Source organism: Natator depressus, chromosome 4 (genome assembly GCF_965152275.1).
Source record: "Natator depressus isolate rNatDep1 chromosome 4, rNatDep2.hap1, whole genome shotgun sequence".
Lineage (NCBI taxonomy): Eukaryota > Metazoa > Chordata > Testudines > Cheloniidae > Natator > Natator depressus.
The window spans coordinates 95188889-95204555 of record NC_134237.1 but is presented as its reverse complement, the minus strand read 5'-3'; the positions used below and the strand labels follow the sequence as shown (position 1 = coordinate 95204555).

Here is a 15667-nt window from a genome sequence, read left to right as displayed (position 1 = left end):
ACAGACTCTTTCACTTGAGCCAACGGAGTAACTCACAGCAGTAGTAGGTTGCCATCCTCTGTGGACCAGCACTAGAGGCAGATGAGACACACTTTAGCAGTGGGTTGTACAGATATTTGCTGAAAGCAGAGGGGGAATGGTGAGACTCTGGAATCTTGGATTCCATTCCACGCTCTGGAGGGGAATGTGATCTAATGGGAGCAGACTTTTCTGCTGGTTTTCCCTAAGCCTGTTCTTCCTTCTCCCCCATCACCTCCAACCTATCACTGCCCTCGTTCTGTCTCTTCCTCAGTCCTGGCTCCTGGACCAATCCCAGGCTCCTTGCCTGTCTGGTCCCAGGCTGCTGCTGTTCTCTTCCAAGTCCCAATCTCTTTGTTTAGCCAGTCCTAGTCTCCCCCTCTTAGCTCTTTATCTGAGTCCCAGTGTCCCATCCCATGCCCAGTTTCTCTTCCTCCCCACACAAAGTCCATCTCCTTGCCCAACTGCCCAGCCAATCCAAGTGACCTCCTCACAGTTCCTCATCTGATCTCTCTCTCTCTTATATTGTCCCCCTTACTGGCTCCCTGTCCTTCGCTCCCTCTCTGGGCTCCTTGTCCTCTCTGTCCTACCCCAATCCCATCTCTGCCTCCCTGTTCCAGACTCTCTGCCCAGCCAGTCCTACTTATTCCCCTGCCCCCCAGTTCCTTCTCAGTTGTCTTCCACCTCTCCCTCACGGATTCCTAGCCCCAGGCTTGTCTACGCAGCGTGGCAATGGGCACTAGAGGGGTATGATTTCTAAAGCACACCAACGTGTTGCACACTACCTGGCTCATGTCGACTCTGCTAGCGCACGCCAAAAATTCCCCAGTGTGCATTAGCGTAGTGTGGTCTCCTTGTCCACCAGTTCTAGTCTGTGGCACAAAGCTCCTCATCCAATCTGTTTCCTCCCCGACCAAATAGCTTCCAGTCCCATTTTCTCTCCCCCGCCCACAGTCCCACTCTTACCAGACTACTTGTCCCAATCTACTCTTTTCTCTCTCCTCGTTCAGCTACTGTCCTCCCTGTATTCAACTCACAGGGCTTCCTCCTCCACACACTGCCTGGATGCCAGCAGGGCGTCACTGAGAGCACAGGAAGGACAGGCTCCCTGTTGCAGGGGCCAGCCTCACCCCAGCCTGAGCCATCATTCCAGAGAAAATCTTTGAGCCCCTCTAGCTCTGGTGTGGAGGGAGCATGCTCAGTTGCTCTGTGGTAATAGTGCAGGTAGAATCTATGAGCGGATGGCGTATGCCCAATCACTTTATGTGGATGGCACATGCACAGTCCAGTCACCCTTAGGAGCTCTGAAGGGATGGTGCATGCATGTGCAGTCTGGTCAACATTAGGAAATCAGAGAGGCTTGAGCATGGCAGGGGAGGGCAAAATCTGGAGATTTAGCTGCTAAAAATTGAAGATGTCTCTATTGAGCATGTCTGAACTGGCTTACAACTTGGCCAAAAGCCTTATAACTGCCAAATTTGGTGAGACTTTCATGGGAACAGCAAAAAATACATCTCCGATACAAATTCCCTGCCAGATTTCAAGTGCTTGCTCCAAAGCATGGGGGTGCTAGAGCTGTTCAAAGAAAAGGTTGCCAGATTTTTTTTTAATATGGGCAAAATAATGTATTTCCCCTAATGTCATTCTCTGAAATGGCTGAACTGTGTTAGCTGAACATTTCCAAACAAATTCAGCCTGAAGTAGGCACTTGGCATGGAAAATTTCAGCCCATGCTGTTAAAGCTTGGCAAAGTCATAAGAAACTAAAAATGTGGCACTACAATGGGAAGTTGTTTGGCAATCTTACTCATAAGCCGCGTGCCCAGCCTTGTCTATAATGGCGCAGGTCTCTTTCCCTTCCCCAGTTCAATAGAAGTGTTTGGAGATGTGACCATTTGTTGTCATCAAGACTGTAACTCCCTTACAGAAAGTAACTTAGGCTGTGATTTTCAAAGGCACATAAGGAGTGACACACCCAATTTCCACTGAACATAAATGCAATTTGGGCTCCTTCTTTTGAAAATCACAGCCTTAATCGAAGAACCAGTTTGCAGTCAGGTTCTCTCTCTACGTTTTCTTCCAACATACAGCGGTGAATAAATGTAAAATGTTTTATGTCATGGTGAATTTTGGCTTTATATTGTACTTGCCTTTGTACTGTTTTCTTATTTAATTGTATTTATTTGTGCTCCCCCACCATGCTTCAAACTATAAAAACACTTAATCAAAAAGACAGCAACACAGCCCTTCATCTACTAATATATTAATATTTAGACCAAATAGTGAATACAGTTGTTTTGACTCAATGACATGTTCAGAAAACCCAGCAAACCATTAATTGACAAATTTTTATTGTGCATTGTTATGCAACAGAACAAATGAAACTAGAAGTACATAATAATAAAACGAATATTCAAATTAGGGATAACACCTGAAATAGCAAACTCTAGTAACAAATGTTTTTTATAATTAAAAATATTGACTTTAAAAAATTGTCTCACATTTTAAAGTTTTTAAAAGAAATGTGTGTTGCCACATAGAAAACAATTCACACATCCTATAGAAATTGTCACAAAAACTTACTAGTCTATATTACACTATGCACTTTGTTGTACGGTATCTGGTATTAGGCTATCCCTAACTTGTATTTACTCTACACAGTACAATCATCAATAGAAAGTATTCATAGAATGAACTACACCTTAACAATAAAAATATTAGGATTAATGGGTTTTTAATCACAGTTTCTCCACAATTATTTGTCATAGAAAATAGAGCAAAGGCAGATTGGCACTAATGGGTATGCAGTACTGCTACACAAAGTTTCAGAGAGGGTAGACACATAAAGGACAGCAAGATTAAAGAATATATAACACAAAGGATCTATCTTCCAGAACAATTTTAGGACTATTTTCTGAGTGAGGCGACATAACTTCCTTCTGTTCTAATTTTTCCATGTAAATATAGCACTGTAAATTAATACAATACTTTTCAAAACACAGTGCTTTAACATGAATATATAGTTGTGCAATGGCTTATATGCTGTTACTTCTGATCCCTAGTGTTCCCCAGAATTTATTCCTAGTTTCTTGCAGATGTGTTCTCAGTAATACACATGGATTTACAATGCAATGAGAATACATGCCTTGGACTGGTTAGAATAAGTAGCTGTGAAAGGTTATAAATGAAGTGAGTTTGGCCAAGGGGACCATAGTTCATCATAAACCCTGGACCGATTTTGTAATTTGAAACTTTAAAAAATAAAACAAACATCTAAATTCTGTCCTCTGCACATCTGTGACTCCTGTTTGCTTCAGTGGTAGGTGCACACATGCAGCTGAGGGCAGAATTTTGGCATATATAGGTCTGATCCTGAAAACTCATTTACATAGATAAATGGTCTTTACATACATAAATAGATCAGGCCACAGTTTGGTTTTTTGCACAACAGGAGAGGGCAGTATTGTGAAGTTATACCAGCATTTTAGGGCAGAAGACTGAATATCCTTTACACTAAAAATAAAGCTAGGCTTACTGGTTGCTTTACCAAAATCCCTACATTATTATTTGAGAGCGGCCTGCTAATGAAGTGATATTTTTCTCTGTTATTCAAAGTGAAATGTTTTCATTTTTAATTTCATACAATTCAACATTAGAAAGAAGCCATCATAATGTTTACAAAAATACAACATGATACATAATGTCAACAAATTTACAGTACAATGCTGACTCAGGCTGTAAATATTCATTTACAGTATAATGCTGACATGTTTTACAGTTCTGGTAAGTGACACCACATTAAAGACGTACCTGCGAGACTTGCGCTGTCTGACCAACGTCCTATTTTCTACTAATCTTTTTTTTTTAAAGTATAAGTTCAATAGTGAAAAGCTGCAACAGAATATTTGTACTGTGGAAGGACACGCATGCTGAGCTTCTTCCAAAGGAGACCATCTTGTGCCATTGATCTATCAGCAGAACCTTCTCTTGACTAGAGTAAGGGATTCTGTTTAAAAACCGATGGCATGGTTACACCAAATGCAATTAAATTACTACTTAGTTTTTAGAAATTAAATTTGTTATTCTAAGTCAAATGAAGATTTAAAAAACCCTTTAAAAACATTAGAAAAAATAAAATTAAGAGGTATTGGATGTTGATGGGCCTAAAGCCTATATTGTATTAGACTGTATCTACAAAGGTATGTACAGAAGACTGTTTCCTGAAACACCATCCAGGTACAGCCTGTTAGTAGCTTCAAGGACAGCATGATCTTGCTCTATAGATGCACTGTGCTGATGATGTGCTTCTTCTGACTGTCCATCAGGAGGGGCACTACATACAGCAGAAACCATTCACAATGGCAGACAAAGAGGAGACAGATAAGAGGAGGAAATTATTGCATGGGGAATTAGTATTTGAGCGGGTGCCTCACTACTTCACCCTTGGTCCAGCAGGAGTTATATAGGAGCACCTTGGATCAGAGAGACCCCTGGTGGCTGTTATGGAGAGTGTTGCGTCTAGCTTTCCCCATCCAGTAGTCACCCGTATGGTGGGGAGAAGTGAAGAAATTAGTTGGTAGATCCTCTATAGGCCCACACCCCCTGGTGAGGGATGGGGTGGAAAATATTTAGGAAAACAGGCAAAGATGAGGTAGAGATAAAGGCAATCAGAGATGGAGAAGATTCATCCACGTAGAAAGAGTTCAATACGTCTGTCAAACAGGAAGTGCTGTCTCAGGAAAAAGCTGATTCAAGAATCCAGGAGTGATGGGGAAGGCCTGACTCACCTAAAGCAGGAGGACTTAAAAATGCTGAAAATGAGAGGGGAGGATGTTGTTTCTTTGGCGTTAAATGTTTCTAGAGTGCATCAGTTTTTCAAAACTTTCCTACAGTGACAATGTACCCTAATCCTGCTACTGAAAATCTCCAGTAAATTGAGTTTTTTACCTTGGCATCTGCTTCCAATATTGTATTCCATTGTGAATCAGCTTCATTTCTAGCACAAATATCTGTTTACAACTCTCAATCAGTTCTGGAGCCCACGCTTAAGTGCCCAATTGCCAAAAGGATAAATTGGACTTTTATTATAGAATCCCTCCCTCCATGCACCATTGAGTATCTGAGTATTAGGACCAGCTCATTCCTTGAAACAGATCAGGCAATGAGCATAAAACACAAACAATAGCACAAACAAATGCAAATGTAAACCTTTAAAGCCATAAAATACTGCAGCAAAATAAACTCTCCTGAAATGGAAATTCATGGTATAGCAAACTCATTTTTAGGAAAACTGCAGTGATTAGCTCAATACTTTAGATAAACATAGTATCTATCACTTATACACAGAAATTTTTAATGGTTTAGAAAAACCTGTTACTGTTTTGATACCTCCTAACTTAAGGATTCTGTTGCCAATGAGCACTGCCATTTTAGCACGGAAGTTTAATTTCCTGGTATTGCTGGACAAAGGAAGTAGTGTTCAGGACTTGAGTACATAACATGAAATGGAATATTCCACATTTTAAGGTAACTTTTATAATTTTTCTATACTACTTTCTAGTAAAAAATAGAATACTACTTCCTTTGTCACAAGCCTGTGGGTTTGATTCTAAATCCCTTACTCAGGCAAAACTAATAGTAGTCAGGAATTTTGCCAGAGTTCAGTTCTGCCCAGGAATTCAGAACTGGACCCAGTATCAGCCAGCAGACAAGACAGTGACTTTTTGTTTCTTTAGTCATTTGATACCTTTTTAAAAAATTAACTTTTCTTTAGAACTAGATGAATGGAATTGCAGTTTTCCTTTGAAGGTTCTATGAAAGGCTTGCAATTTATACACAGCAAGGAATCCCATAGGCAGGCCTTGAAATGAATCATTCTCTGTTAAGTGGAGCACTAGGACAGGCTGGAAAACCTGGAATGTTTGCAGTATGAGTTCAAACATGCTTTGGATTCTTAAATGACTTCAAGGAAAGTATTTCTAGTAAAGTATCTTCTAATTAACTGGTTGCTATTGTAGTATGGATTTCCTTCATTGACATCAATCTCCAGAGCCATCTTGGATACCCCTATTGAAGATTTCTTCTTGTGAACCTTGATGGTCTATCCCTTCATAATATGAGTTACCATTATGAAGGAAAGTCCCCACTGCACGTCCTTGACGAGCATGTCCTACTGCATCACTGAAAACCTTGTTTATCTGTTCTTCAGATGGCATCCACCAATCAGGGTTGGAAGTACAATGCATCCTAATGAACTCTGTGGAAAACAGACAGTGATAAGAAACAGCTTATCTTTGTAGCATACATTGTTATTGCCCAACTAGCAAGCGCTTATAGCAAGTAATAAACAGAGCATTATTATGATGACTTAAACAGGAATAAAACCTTATAGGAAATGCCATGATAATGCCAATTGAACCTATTTTATTTCTAGGCACACTTATTTCACCATATGCAATTGTGTGTGTGTGTGTGTGTGTGTGTGTGTGTGTGTGTGTGTGTAGGTGTAGTTACAGAGCAATTTCTGCTTGCTGAAATAAAACAATAAATTTCATAGATTTTTATGATATTGAACGTGCAATGCATGTAAAGGTTGGTATGAAATAGGAAATGCATTTTATCTGAAACCTGTAATCCTTATACACTTCAATTTTATCGTGCTTACATTCATGAGTCTTTATGGTCTTCCTCTGCTACCTAGTTTAATATATGCAGATTTCAGCAATTTATAACTTAATGTTTCAAACACTATTTCAGATTGGTATCCTTTTTCCTTTTTGGGCTGTCTTAATTTTAAGTTCTAAACTTATGTTGTGTGTTTCTGGATATGGTGTCGGTGTTCTAGAGACTATACTGGCCATTGAAATAGCTAAATGAGACAGCAGGGACTAACTTGCCCTTTCACAGCCTAGCACTGGGTTTATCCATGCATGAGAAACCAAGTTGTGCCATGTTTAAGCTGGCTATTTAAATGGGTAATGCTTATGTCGAATGGCTATGTTTGTGTCACATTCTTATTGTCAAAACTACTATTCTTCTTTCACTTTTTTGTATGTGTGAAGTATTTGATCATTAGAATTACAGAAGTGGTTTTGACAGGTTTTTAACTCTTAATGCTAGTCAGATCTCAAAACCAGAGTACATAGATTTTAAAATGACAAAATATAATTTTAAAAGTGGAAGCACTTTATTTAGTGGATGTACTACATCTTAGTCAGCGGTAGACTTTTATTTATTCTCCACAATTATTTTTTCCTCTAAGCAGCAGAATATTTCTCATTTTACTTTCTAATACTGACAAGCTATTGATACAACAGGTGGTATAAGTTAATTTCATTACTGTCACAACATCCTGAGACCAGGGAATGCTGTTATCATGAGTTGCAAGCTGATCTTTTGGAAAATTGGGACATATGATTTTTGCATAGCTATTCCAGCAATGTGCCTTCAAAAGTGGAATCTATTTGTGTTTTAAATTCCTCTTCCTGTAAATCTGTGCAAGCAATACTGTCCCTGCAGTCTAGTTATGATTGCATGAGGTTTCATAAACTGGGATGTTGCTCAAGATAATGGTTACTTGTGTAGAAACATTGCTACAGTTTAGGCCTGCTGGGCTTTTTTAAAACTTAAAGATGATTCCAGAGATCTTTCAATAGAAGAAATAAATCTTTAAAACTTTTATAGATGTTAATGTAAGCTTTCAGTAGTTACCACTTACAAAAGGGACAACCTTTTTAAGGAAAAATATTATTTTTTTCCACTCTTGCTCTCCAAAGTGTTCATCTAATCTATTTCAGTAGGACTACAAGCAGATCTGTCCATTTTCTTCCCCCCAAACCCTTATTAATCTCTTTCAAGAAACAGCATCTACACTGGACTTCGACAGAAGAGACTATCAAGGGATGTGCCATGTAACTTCAGAAGGCTACACTCCCCTGTGCTACAGAATTATGGGCTCAGACTGAATGAAAACATATCTTTCTCTTTGGGTGGGTGGAGGAAGAATGACAAACAAGTAATAGTTATAGAATACTACCACTTTTGTTTAGGAATAATCATTTCTTTACCCCCCCCCCCAAAAGAAACCCTTCAATTCCTCAAGCACTCTTCTGAGCTCTCACAGGTCCTCCCCTTGTGCTGTCAGTAAGGCAGGTTAGAAATGGCTCTCTGAAATCAGTCCCTCTGGCTGCAGACAGATAAGTAGTTCTCACTTCCTGCCATGACCCCTGAGGACAGTCCAACATTATGCAATGCCAAGGATCACCAATACTACCTTCCTTTTCAATGGGTAGGGGCTAGAGAGGCTCAATTGGATCCCTGGCGCTGCAGAATGTGGCACTGCCCGTACACTGCCTGTCCCACCCATGGGCATACTAATTTATAAATCTCTACCGAGCAGTTTAACAGGCAAAATGGACCCCAGACATTTTGACCTCCTGTGCAAGATTCTAAATTATTTATGGAAATGCTACTTTTTCCACAGAGGACTAAAGGGTACACACATCTATAGCACATGCCTAGTGGTTCAAAAATGATAAAGTTCCAGAGGGCGAAGTCTTGCCCATTGGCTGCCTTGGGATTGGAGAGAGTGCAGTGACAGAAGGGGTGGCCATTAGGTGTATGTGAGATGCCTTTTAAAGCCAATAGGTATAACTGAAGGTGGCACCACGGATGCCCCATTGTCTCCTGGTCCTGTCCCTGCTCAAAATCTGGCTTGGCAACTGAGGAAGGATAGAGTGGTGGTAGGGTTTGTATTATATTTCTGCTCCTGTATAAATTACAATTGAATTTAAGAAATCTTAGTAAAGCCTGATGCACTTCTGTTCAACTTTTAAGTCCTTAGCTTCCAGAGAACTTGACACCTTGAGTCCAGCTCCAAACCTCTCTGCAGCACGCTGCATACACTGAAATGCATTGTCCCCACTTCTTTTAAGCTCTGATAATTCATTTTATGTTGCTTTAACATCTGGTGAATCTTTTGTGTAGCAGAAAATACCATGCCTCAGTCTGAGTTTATGTAAAAATAATACTTTAAATGTATTATGTGATTACGTAAGTATATTACAATTAAAAGTCTGCTCTGCCAGGCCTTGTTAGTTACTTCTAATCTAAATGGATAGAAGTTCAGTTCAGGTTACAGAAATGTAACCATTTCTGCTGCTGGTGTTTTCCCTGTATTTTCCTTTTCATTGCTTACTAATAACTTCATAGGTTTTATGTTGTCAATCGCTTCGGAATGACTTTTTGCACATGTAGTGCTATGAAAGTTAGGCTAATTTAAAAGAATGAAATAGATATTATATTTGTGAAATGGACACACTAAGACTAATGCCAAGGGCTTTTTTTAAACCAAGCTAGTTAAAAAGTTTTATGTGCATCATTACAAACGCTGACAACAAGCCTTAATAAAATATCAGAAAAACAAAATAGGAATTGCCATAGCAGATCAGAGCAGTGGTCCAACTTGTTAGCAACAAACCCCACAGTGAACAATTATGAAATAACCTGCCACAAGAGGAATTTCCCCCTAACCCCTCTGAGTTAATGTTGGCTTACATCCTGAAGAATGATCCCTTATAAAATGTATACACATATATTGTATAAAAAATCTAATTTACATGTGGATGTTCTCTTTATCCATATAAAATGTCCAGTCCTGTTTTGAATGCTACTAAGCTTTTGGCTTAAATGGTATATTGAGGCATTGAGTTCCATGGTTAATTATGTATTCTGAATGTCCCCCTGTTCTTGTGTTATAAGAGGATAAATAGGAGTATTTGATTTACCTTCTCTACACCTTATCATGTAGCCTCTTATTTGACCCCTCTCTAAATTAAACAACCCCAGTCTCTTCAATTTCTCCTCTCATGGAAGTTTTTCCATGTCTCTAACCACTTTTGTCATCTGTCTCGAAAACCCTCTCTATTTCTGCTGCAGTAAGCTGAAAGCTTATATTTAGCCAGAGCCAATGTGGTGAAATGAGATCACATATGGTGGACACTGAGCGAAAAGATGCAGTACCTCTGAGACATGTTACTTTTACTGGATCCAGAGGACGTCTTTCAGGACCTGTCTCTCCTGACTGCACTGACCTTTTCCTTTTTCCAAGGCCGCATGAGTACTTAAGCTCATCAGTTGTGAAAACAAATCTGATGAGATATCGAAGTAGGCGCCTTCCATCTTTCTTTGAAGAATTTACAGCCTCATCCCACTGTTTACTAGTGATGTAGACAGGATAGTTGTTCAGCAACTGCTTGCTTCCCTGGAAAAGTTAAATATTTCTATTATTTATTTTACAAGGCAAATAAGTAAAGACTATGTCAGTTGCAAAGAAAAATGCTTTTAACTAGCTGAGATGCTGACAATGAGATACCTACAGAAGTGAACAATTGCTCATACTGAGAATGGGGACTTTTAAAATTACATTTGCATTTTCTATAACAAGACCCAGTGAGGTATGATGAATGCTTTTTGAGAGAGTGCTATTTATATCTTGAACTTTAACAGGTAAGCTAAAAAGTGTGAAGCTCCAATGATTGGGGATACATTTAAATATAACCTTTCCTTCTTAATCTATTAAAATGTGCAAAAATGTCTTTGAAGAGTGTGATCAAACAGGTCTCTTTATGGCAGCCGACAGTTCACTACTTCAGAAGTGACTTTTTACAGTCTATTTTTATAATAAATGTATTACTTTTTGTTGAACACACCTAAAACCTGACATCAGTTGTGTTACTGTGAAAAATATAAAGAAAATAAATAAACCTGAACTGTAAAAAACTAAAAGCTTCATTACTATTAATGAATGCCACATTAACTCAAAATATAGCTTTACACAAATGCCACTATGTCAACTGGAAACAAATCTGACTTTTAGTCTTCATAATTTATGTGCGCTTTAAAATTCCAATTCTAAATAGATGCAGAGGGACTAATTATGGGAATTTCTGTGACCCATACAACATTTATAAGCCAACTTTGGTCAATTGCACCTAACCAAATTTACTTTAGTTCTTGTTGCCTGTAAAATTCTACAGCATAGGACAAATTAATTAACCCAAGATCTCAGTTTTAATGTACTTGTTCAAAAGTAATTAAGCTATTTAAAAAACAATTTCCTAGAGACTCATTCACTTTTATTGCTACATACATTTATTGCAACTTATAAATCTAGCACAGTTTCACCAAATTAGGCCTGCTTCATAAAAGCATTGTTAGAGTAAACACTTTCAATGAGAGTTCATTAAGAAAATGAGTTCAGTGAAATACTGTCTTTTGAATTAGTGGAATCTGGGGCACTCTACTGCAGGTGTCACTTGTGGCCCCTCTCTCCTAATGCAACACTATTTGTTTACAAACAGCTAGTGCACAATGTGAATTTAAGAAAAAATAGTATAAAATTCCCTCCCCTCTCCCCAGCATCACCCACATGTTTATAAAGCCTACTGGGAGATGGTTTGGGGGGTATGTGCCTCAGACACCCATTACTTTTCATTTTTTATAAGTTTGGTAAATCTGTGAAAACTCAGCAAAAGCTCAGAGGGGTCCTGGTGTATGGCCGATCCACACAAATCATAGCTCGGGGTGAGTGTGCAAAGGTAGTTGAAAACTAACCTTGGCATTTTATTAATCCTATTGCTACATGTGATGGGGTGGATTAGGCCCAGAGGCCCCCTGCTGGAGGCCTCAGGGCCCTACCACACCCCATTCCAGAAAGGAACTGTAGAGAAGTCCTCCAGTCTGCCTAGAGTGGCTGTGGGGGAAGCAGTCAATCAGAGAGGCTGCAGGGAAGAAGCCAATCAGGGTCCAGCAGGCTAGTATAAAAAGAGCTGCTGGGGCAGATTAAGGTTAGTTGCTGCCTAGAGCTGGAGGAGTGTGAATGGTATTCCTGGCTGGCTGAAGGAGCTACAGGACCTCTGACAGAGCAATTGCTGGCAGGAGAGCAAGACGGAACTCTTGGGTGGCTGCTGGGACTGAGTACAAGACTTCAGCACTATGGGGTTTGTGTTTGTTTTCACAGACAGACTGTGTGTGACTCAGCTAGAGGGCTGAGTTGCTGAAGACCTACTACAATTGTAGAGAAAAAGAGTGCAGGCACATGCACTCAGCCAGGGGCTGCTCTCGAGAGGTGGGTGCTGCCCTGTTACACTACCTCTAGTCAGGGCCCTCTGCACCATGTTGCAGCAGCCTGCATTAACTTATGCCATCTGCAAATTGCTCTGAGGGGCTGATATCCTAGTCAAGGAGCTCTGTGGTGCAAGGGCATCCTGGCCACAACCTCTGTTCCCAAGCCTCACTCCCTCTCCTCTGCTCTGCTGGCAGTAGGGAGGGGGAATGGTCTAAGAGTCACTGTGCTAGCTCTGTGTAACTAGAGGATCACCCTTACTCTGAGATGATCCTCCCTGGGCCAAATCCACCACTGAATGGCCACAGGAGTATCTGACCCACTGTTTTTATCAGTAACTTGCTTGTAATCTTTCATGTATAAAGCTAGTTATCCTCCATTTCTAGGCTATTGGAATTTCCTTGTTAAACTATTAGGTGTATATAAAAAATTCTGATAAACTAGAAAGAAAATAAACATTTGGTGTTTGTACTAGCAAAATATACAAACTCAAAGTATAACCTCTGAACCAGAGCAGTGCCAGTTAGGACTGTGGTCTTGTCATCTCTCTCAAGCTAAGCAAGATCTGGCCTGGATAGTAATTGGATCTCGTCCCACTATGTTCATTGTGGATTAAGCACTTTGCTGAATTGGGGCCTCACTAGGCAGCAAGTTGCCCTAAAAAGTTAGCGTGGAGTGGAAAGCATTGCGCTGATAGAAGTGCAGTCTTTTCAATGCAATGTAAAAAGGCCCTGATTGCACATGGTCCTCTAAGAGTTCATGACACTGTACTTGACTTAATTCCAGCTATCCCTACCTATATCCCCTCCCCCCCCCTGAAAATACAGTCTGTTAGGATATTTTTCTTCATTGCCTGTCTAAAGAGACTGTAGTATTGAGGTGCTCTCTTAAACAGTTGCTATATTCTAATCCAGACATAGCTATGTTAATTCCTGTGTATTTAAAACCCTTTGGGGCAAAAGACTCTTGATAAATGTAAGATGCATTTTGGTGCATCTGACAGTAGTTAAAACAAACTAACTAAAAAACAACATCCTAAAGAAATATAACAAGCATATCCTGGAGGAAAGATTCAGAGTACAAATGAATTCATGCTTATACCTATACATGAGTAATCTTTTATTCATAAGTTTAAACTCTTCATATTTTTTTAATTCAATCAAAAATCCTCTCCCATCATAACACATTATCTCCAATGGATAGTTACAGAACAACCAGTTTTTACAATGGCTTCAAAACTCTGGTTAAGCAAAAAAAGGAGAGAGAAAGGAAAATGAGAGCTTGCAATTCTTACTGTGAATGATCTCTGATAAATGCAGCTTTCAATAAAATCAAACCACTTGGAATAAAATAAGGTGAGAAGCAAAGTGACACACAGTCTTGGGGGCAGATCCTCAGATAGTGAAATCTGCTATAGCTCCACTTAAGTCAGTTTGGACCAGCTGAGCATCCACTCCTTGCACTGTATCTTCCATGTATATGGGAGAAATCAAAGTCTGAATGGCAGAAGCTCAGAATAACTACGTATCTTCCCTCTAAGTTGCATGGGTGGTGGATAGTCGGTGGAGGTACTTGAAAATATTTACAGGAAGAGAGAGCTGTCAACTTCAGATCTGGACATTCTAAAAAGGCTTACATACCAAAAGCCATCTTCCCCAGACATGTTCTTTCTAGGTCTGGGTTGCAGCATTTTGGGGGAAATATTAGGGAAAATCTAGAGCTGATACACAAGCCATACTTATTCTTTCGATAAGTGGAGGTTTTAGTCTCCAGGGTTTTCAATACAGTACCTTTCAACACCAAAACCTTATTTTAACTCCCACCCCCCCCAAACTTAGTGACAAGCATTTATAATGTCCATCCTTTTGTTTTGAATCTATCAGAAACACTAGAGACACTCTAGAGAACAAAGTCTGTAATTGGGATTGTTTGAGATATGATCCCAAAGTGGGATTGTTTGAGATATGAAGGAAGTCTGATAACCACCTTTCAATTTCAACCATCTTAAGTCTGACTTTAATGGAGATATCTCTGCCTGAGGAAAGATCAGAGAAAACCAATCCATTATGTTACAAGTGTAGTGTGTATGGGGGGAAGGGTACATCGCTGGATGGAGCAGGTTTGGATTAAATTAGTAGTGGCACTATTCCATCATTCTTAGGGTTATGTAAATCCAAAAACTTGTTGCATGTTGGAAATGAGTTTAATGCTAGATTTTATATATATTTTTACTAGTAAACATAATCTTCCAGTACCTACTGATTTATTGACCTATACATTTCTTTTGAATGAAATTTCAAACGGAAGTATATATATCTCATGTTCATCGTATACTACCTCTGTTGGATGGTCTGTTGGCTGTGGTATCATAAGTTGGTTGTGATGCTGAAGTACAGTCTTCAAATAATCTAAAACAGTCTGGCAGGGCACTGCATGAAACAAATTGCAATTACTGTATATTAGCTGTCTAGCACAAAATAAAACAGCAAGCTTAAGTCAAGCAGTGGTCTCTCTCCGTTGTGAATGCCTATAAGATTTATTTACAATTGGAAATGTCTGTCCTTTTGGCTTGTGCAGCCATTTCATTCAACAAATATATAACAGCTGATGTATTTTTGTGTGTGTTGAGGTATCTGAGGATTCTTTTCTATTTTCTGCCCACTACTTTTCAAAGGCTTTCAATTTAAAGAATATAACGCTTACAAGTCTGAATTAGGTCAGCAGTAATGACCATGGGGAAAAAAAACTCTGCACCCTGTAAACAGCCCAAACCACATCAGGGAGAAAACATTTCTTGGACTTAAATCATACATTCAGTATTAACATGTAAACATGCCAGAATATGTCTGAAACTGCAGACTCATTACAGTATGCACATTTAATAATACATAAACATTGGGTTTTTTCTTTCCTAAATTTGTCACAAAACCAGGCATTATGGAAACAGTCTGATCTCTCTTCCCTCCCCCCACCAAACACACTCATCCATTTCAGTTGTGGTATCACCATCCTAATCTCTTCTCCAGAGGTGATGGGTTAATTAGGTCTGATTCAATTATGGATCTCTCTTAAGCAGATTCTGCCACATCCCTGATTAACTCTGAAGTATTTTTGAGATACAATGCTTTATTCCTGACCTTGAATCATTGTAGGAGAATTAAACTAATAGCATTATGCTTGACTTCTGTAACACTAAATACATACAAAATGGTATGTATTTAATCAGTTTTGTCGGGATTGTTCTTATAACAGTGGTAAAATACTTAAGTCTTTGTAGCTTTGGCTAACAGTCCAAAGCAAGATTTTCAGAAGTTACTAGTGATTTTGTATGGCTCTATTTTTTGGTTGTCCAACGTGAGACAAGTGTGCTCAGCGCTTTCTTGAAATCAGGTCCTTTCAAAGTGTCACAAGCCAGACACCCCAGAACTGAAGCTCTGATGTCATTGTTCATTCCTGAAAATCTTGGCCCCAGTTTGATGTCTCTGTGGGCTCTGGCCTTCTGAAGGAAGACATAATTGTACTTTGT

The 15667-nt window shown here is 39.4% G+C and overlaps 1 protein-coding gene across 2 annotated transcripts in view; it reads right to left on the bottom strand.

Annotated features, from left to right (window-relative positions):
• Window positions 1-2516: 2516 nt before the first annotated feature.
• BEND4 (BEN domain containing 4) overlaps window positions 2517-15667 on the bottom strand; it is a 35513-nt gene continuing 22362 nt past the window's right edge. The window contains exons 3-5 of one of the 2 annotated variants that reach the window (XM_074950102.1): window positions 14479-14570; window positions 10038-10278; window positions 2517-6273 (exon numbers count right to left, since the gene is read on the bottom strand). In XM_074950102.1, the coding sequence (XP_074806203.1) occupies window positions 6056-6273; window positions 10038-10278; window positions 14479-14570 (551 nt within the window). In that variant the 3' untranslated portion in view covers window positions 2517-6055. The remainder of the gene's footprint in view (window positions 6274-10037; window positions 10279-14478; window positions 14571-15667) is intronic. The other variant, XM_074950103.1, reaches the window with a different exon arrangement.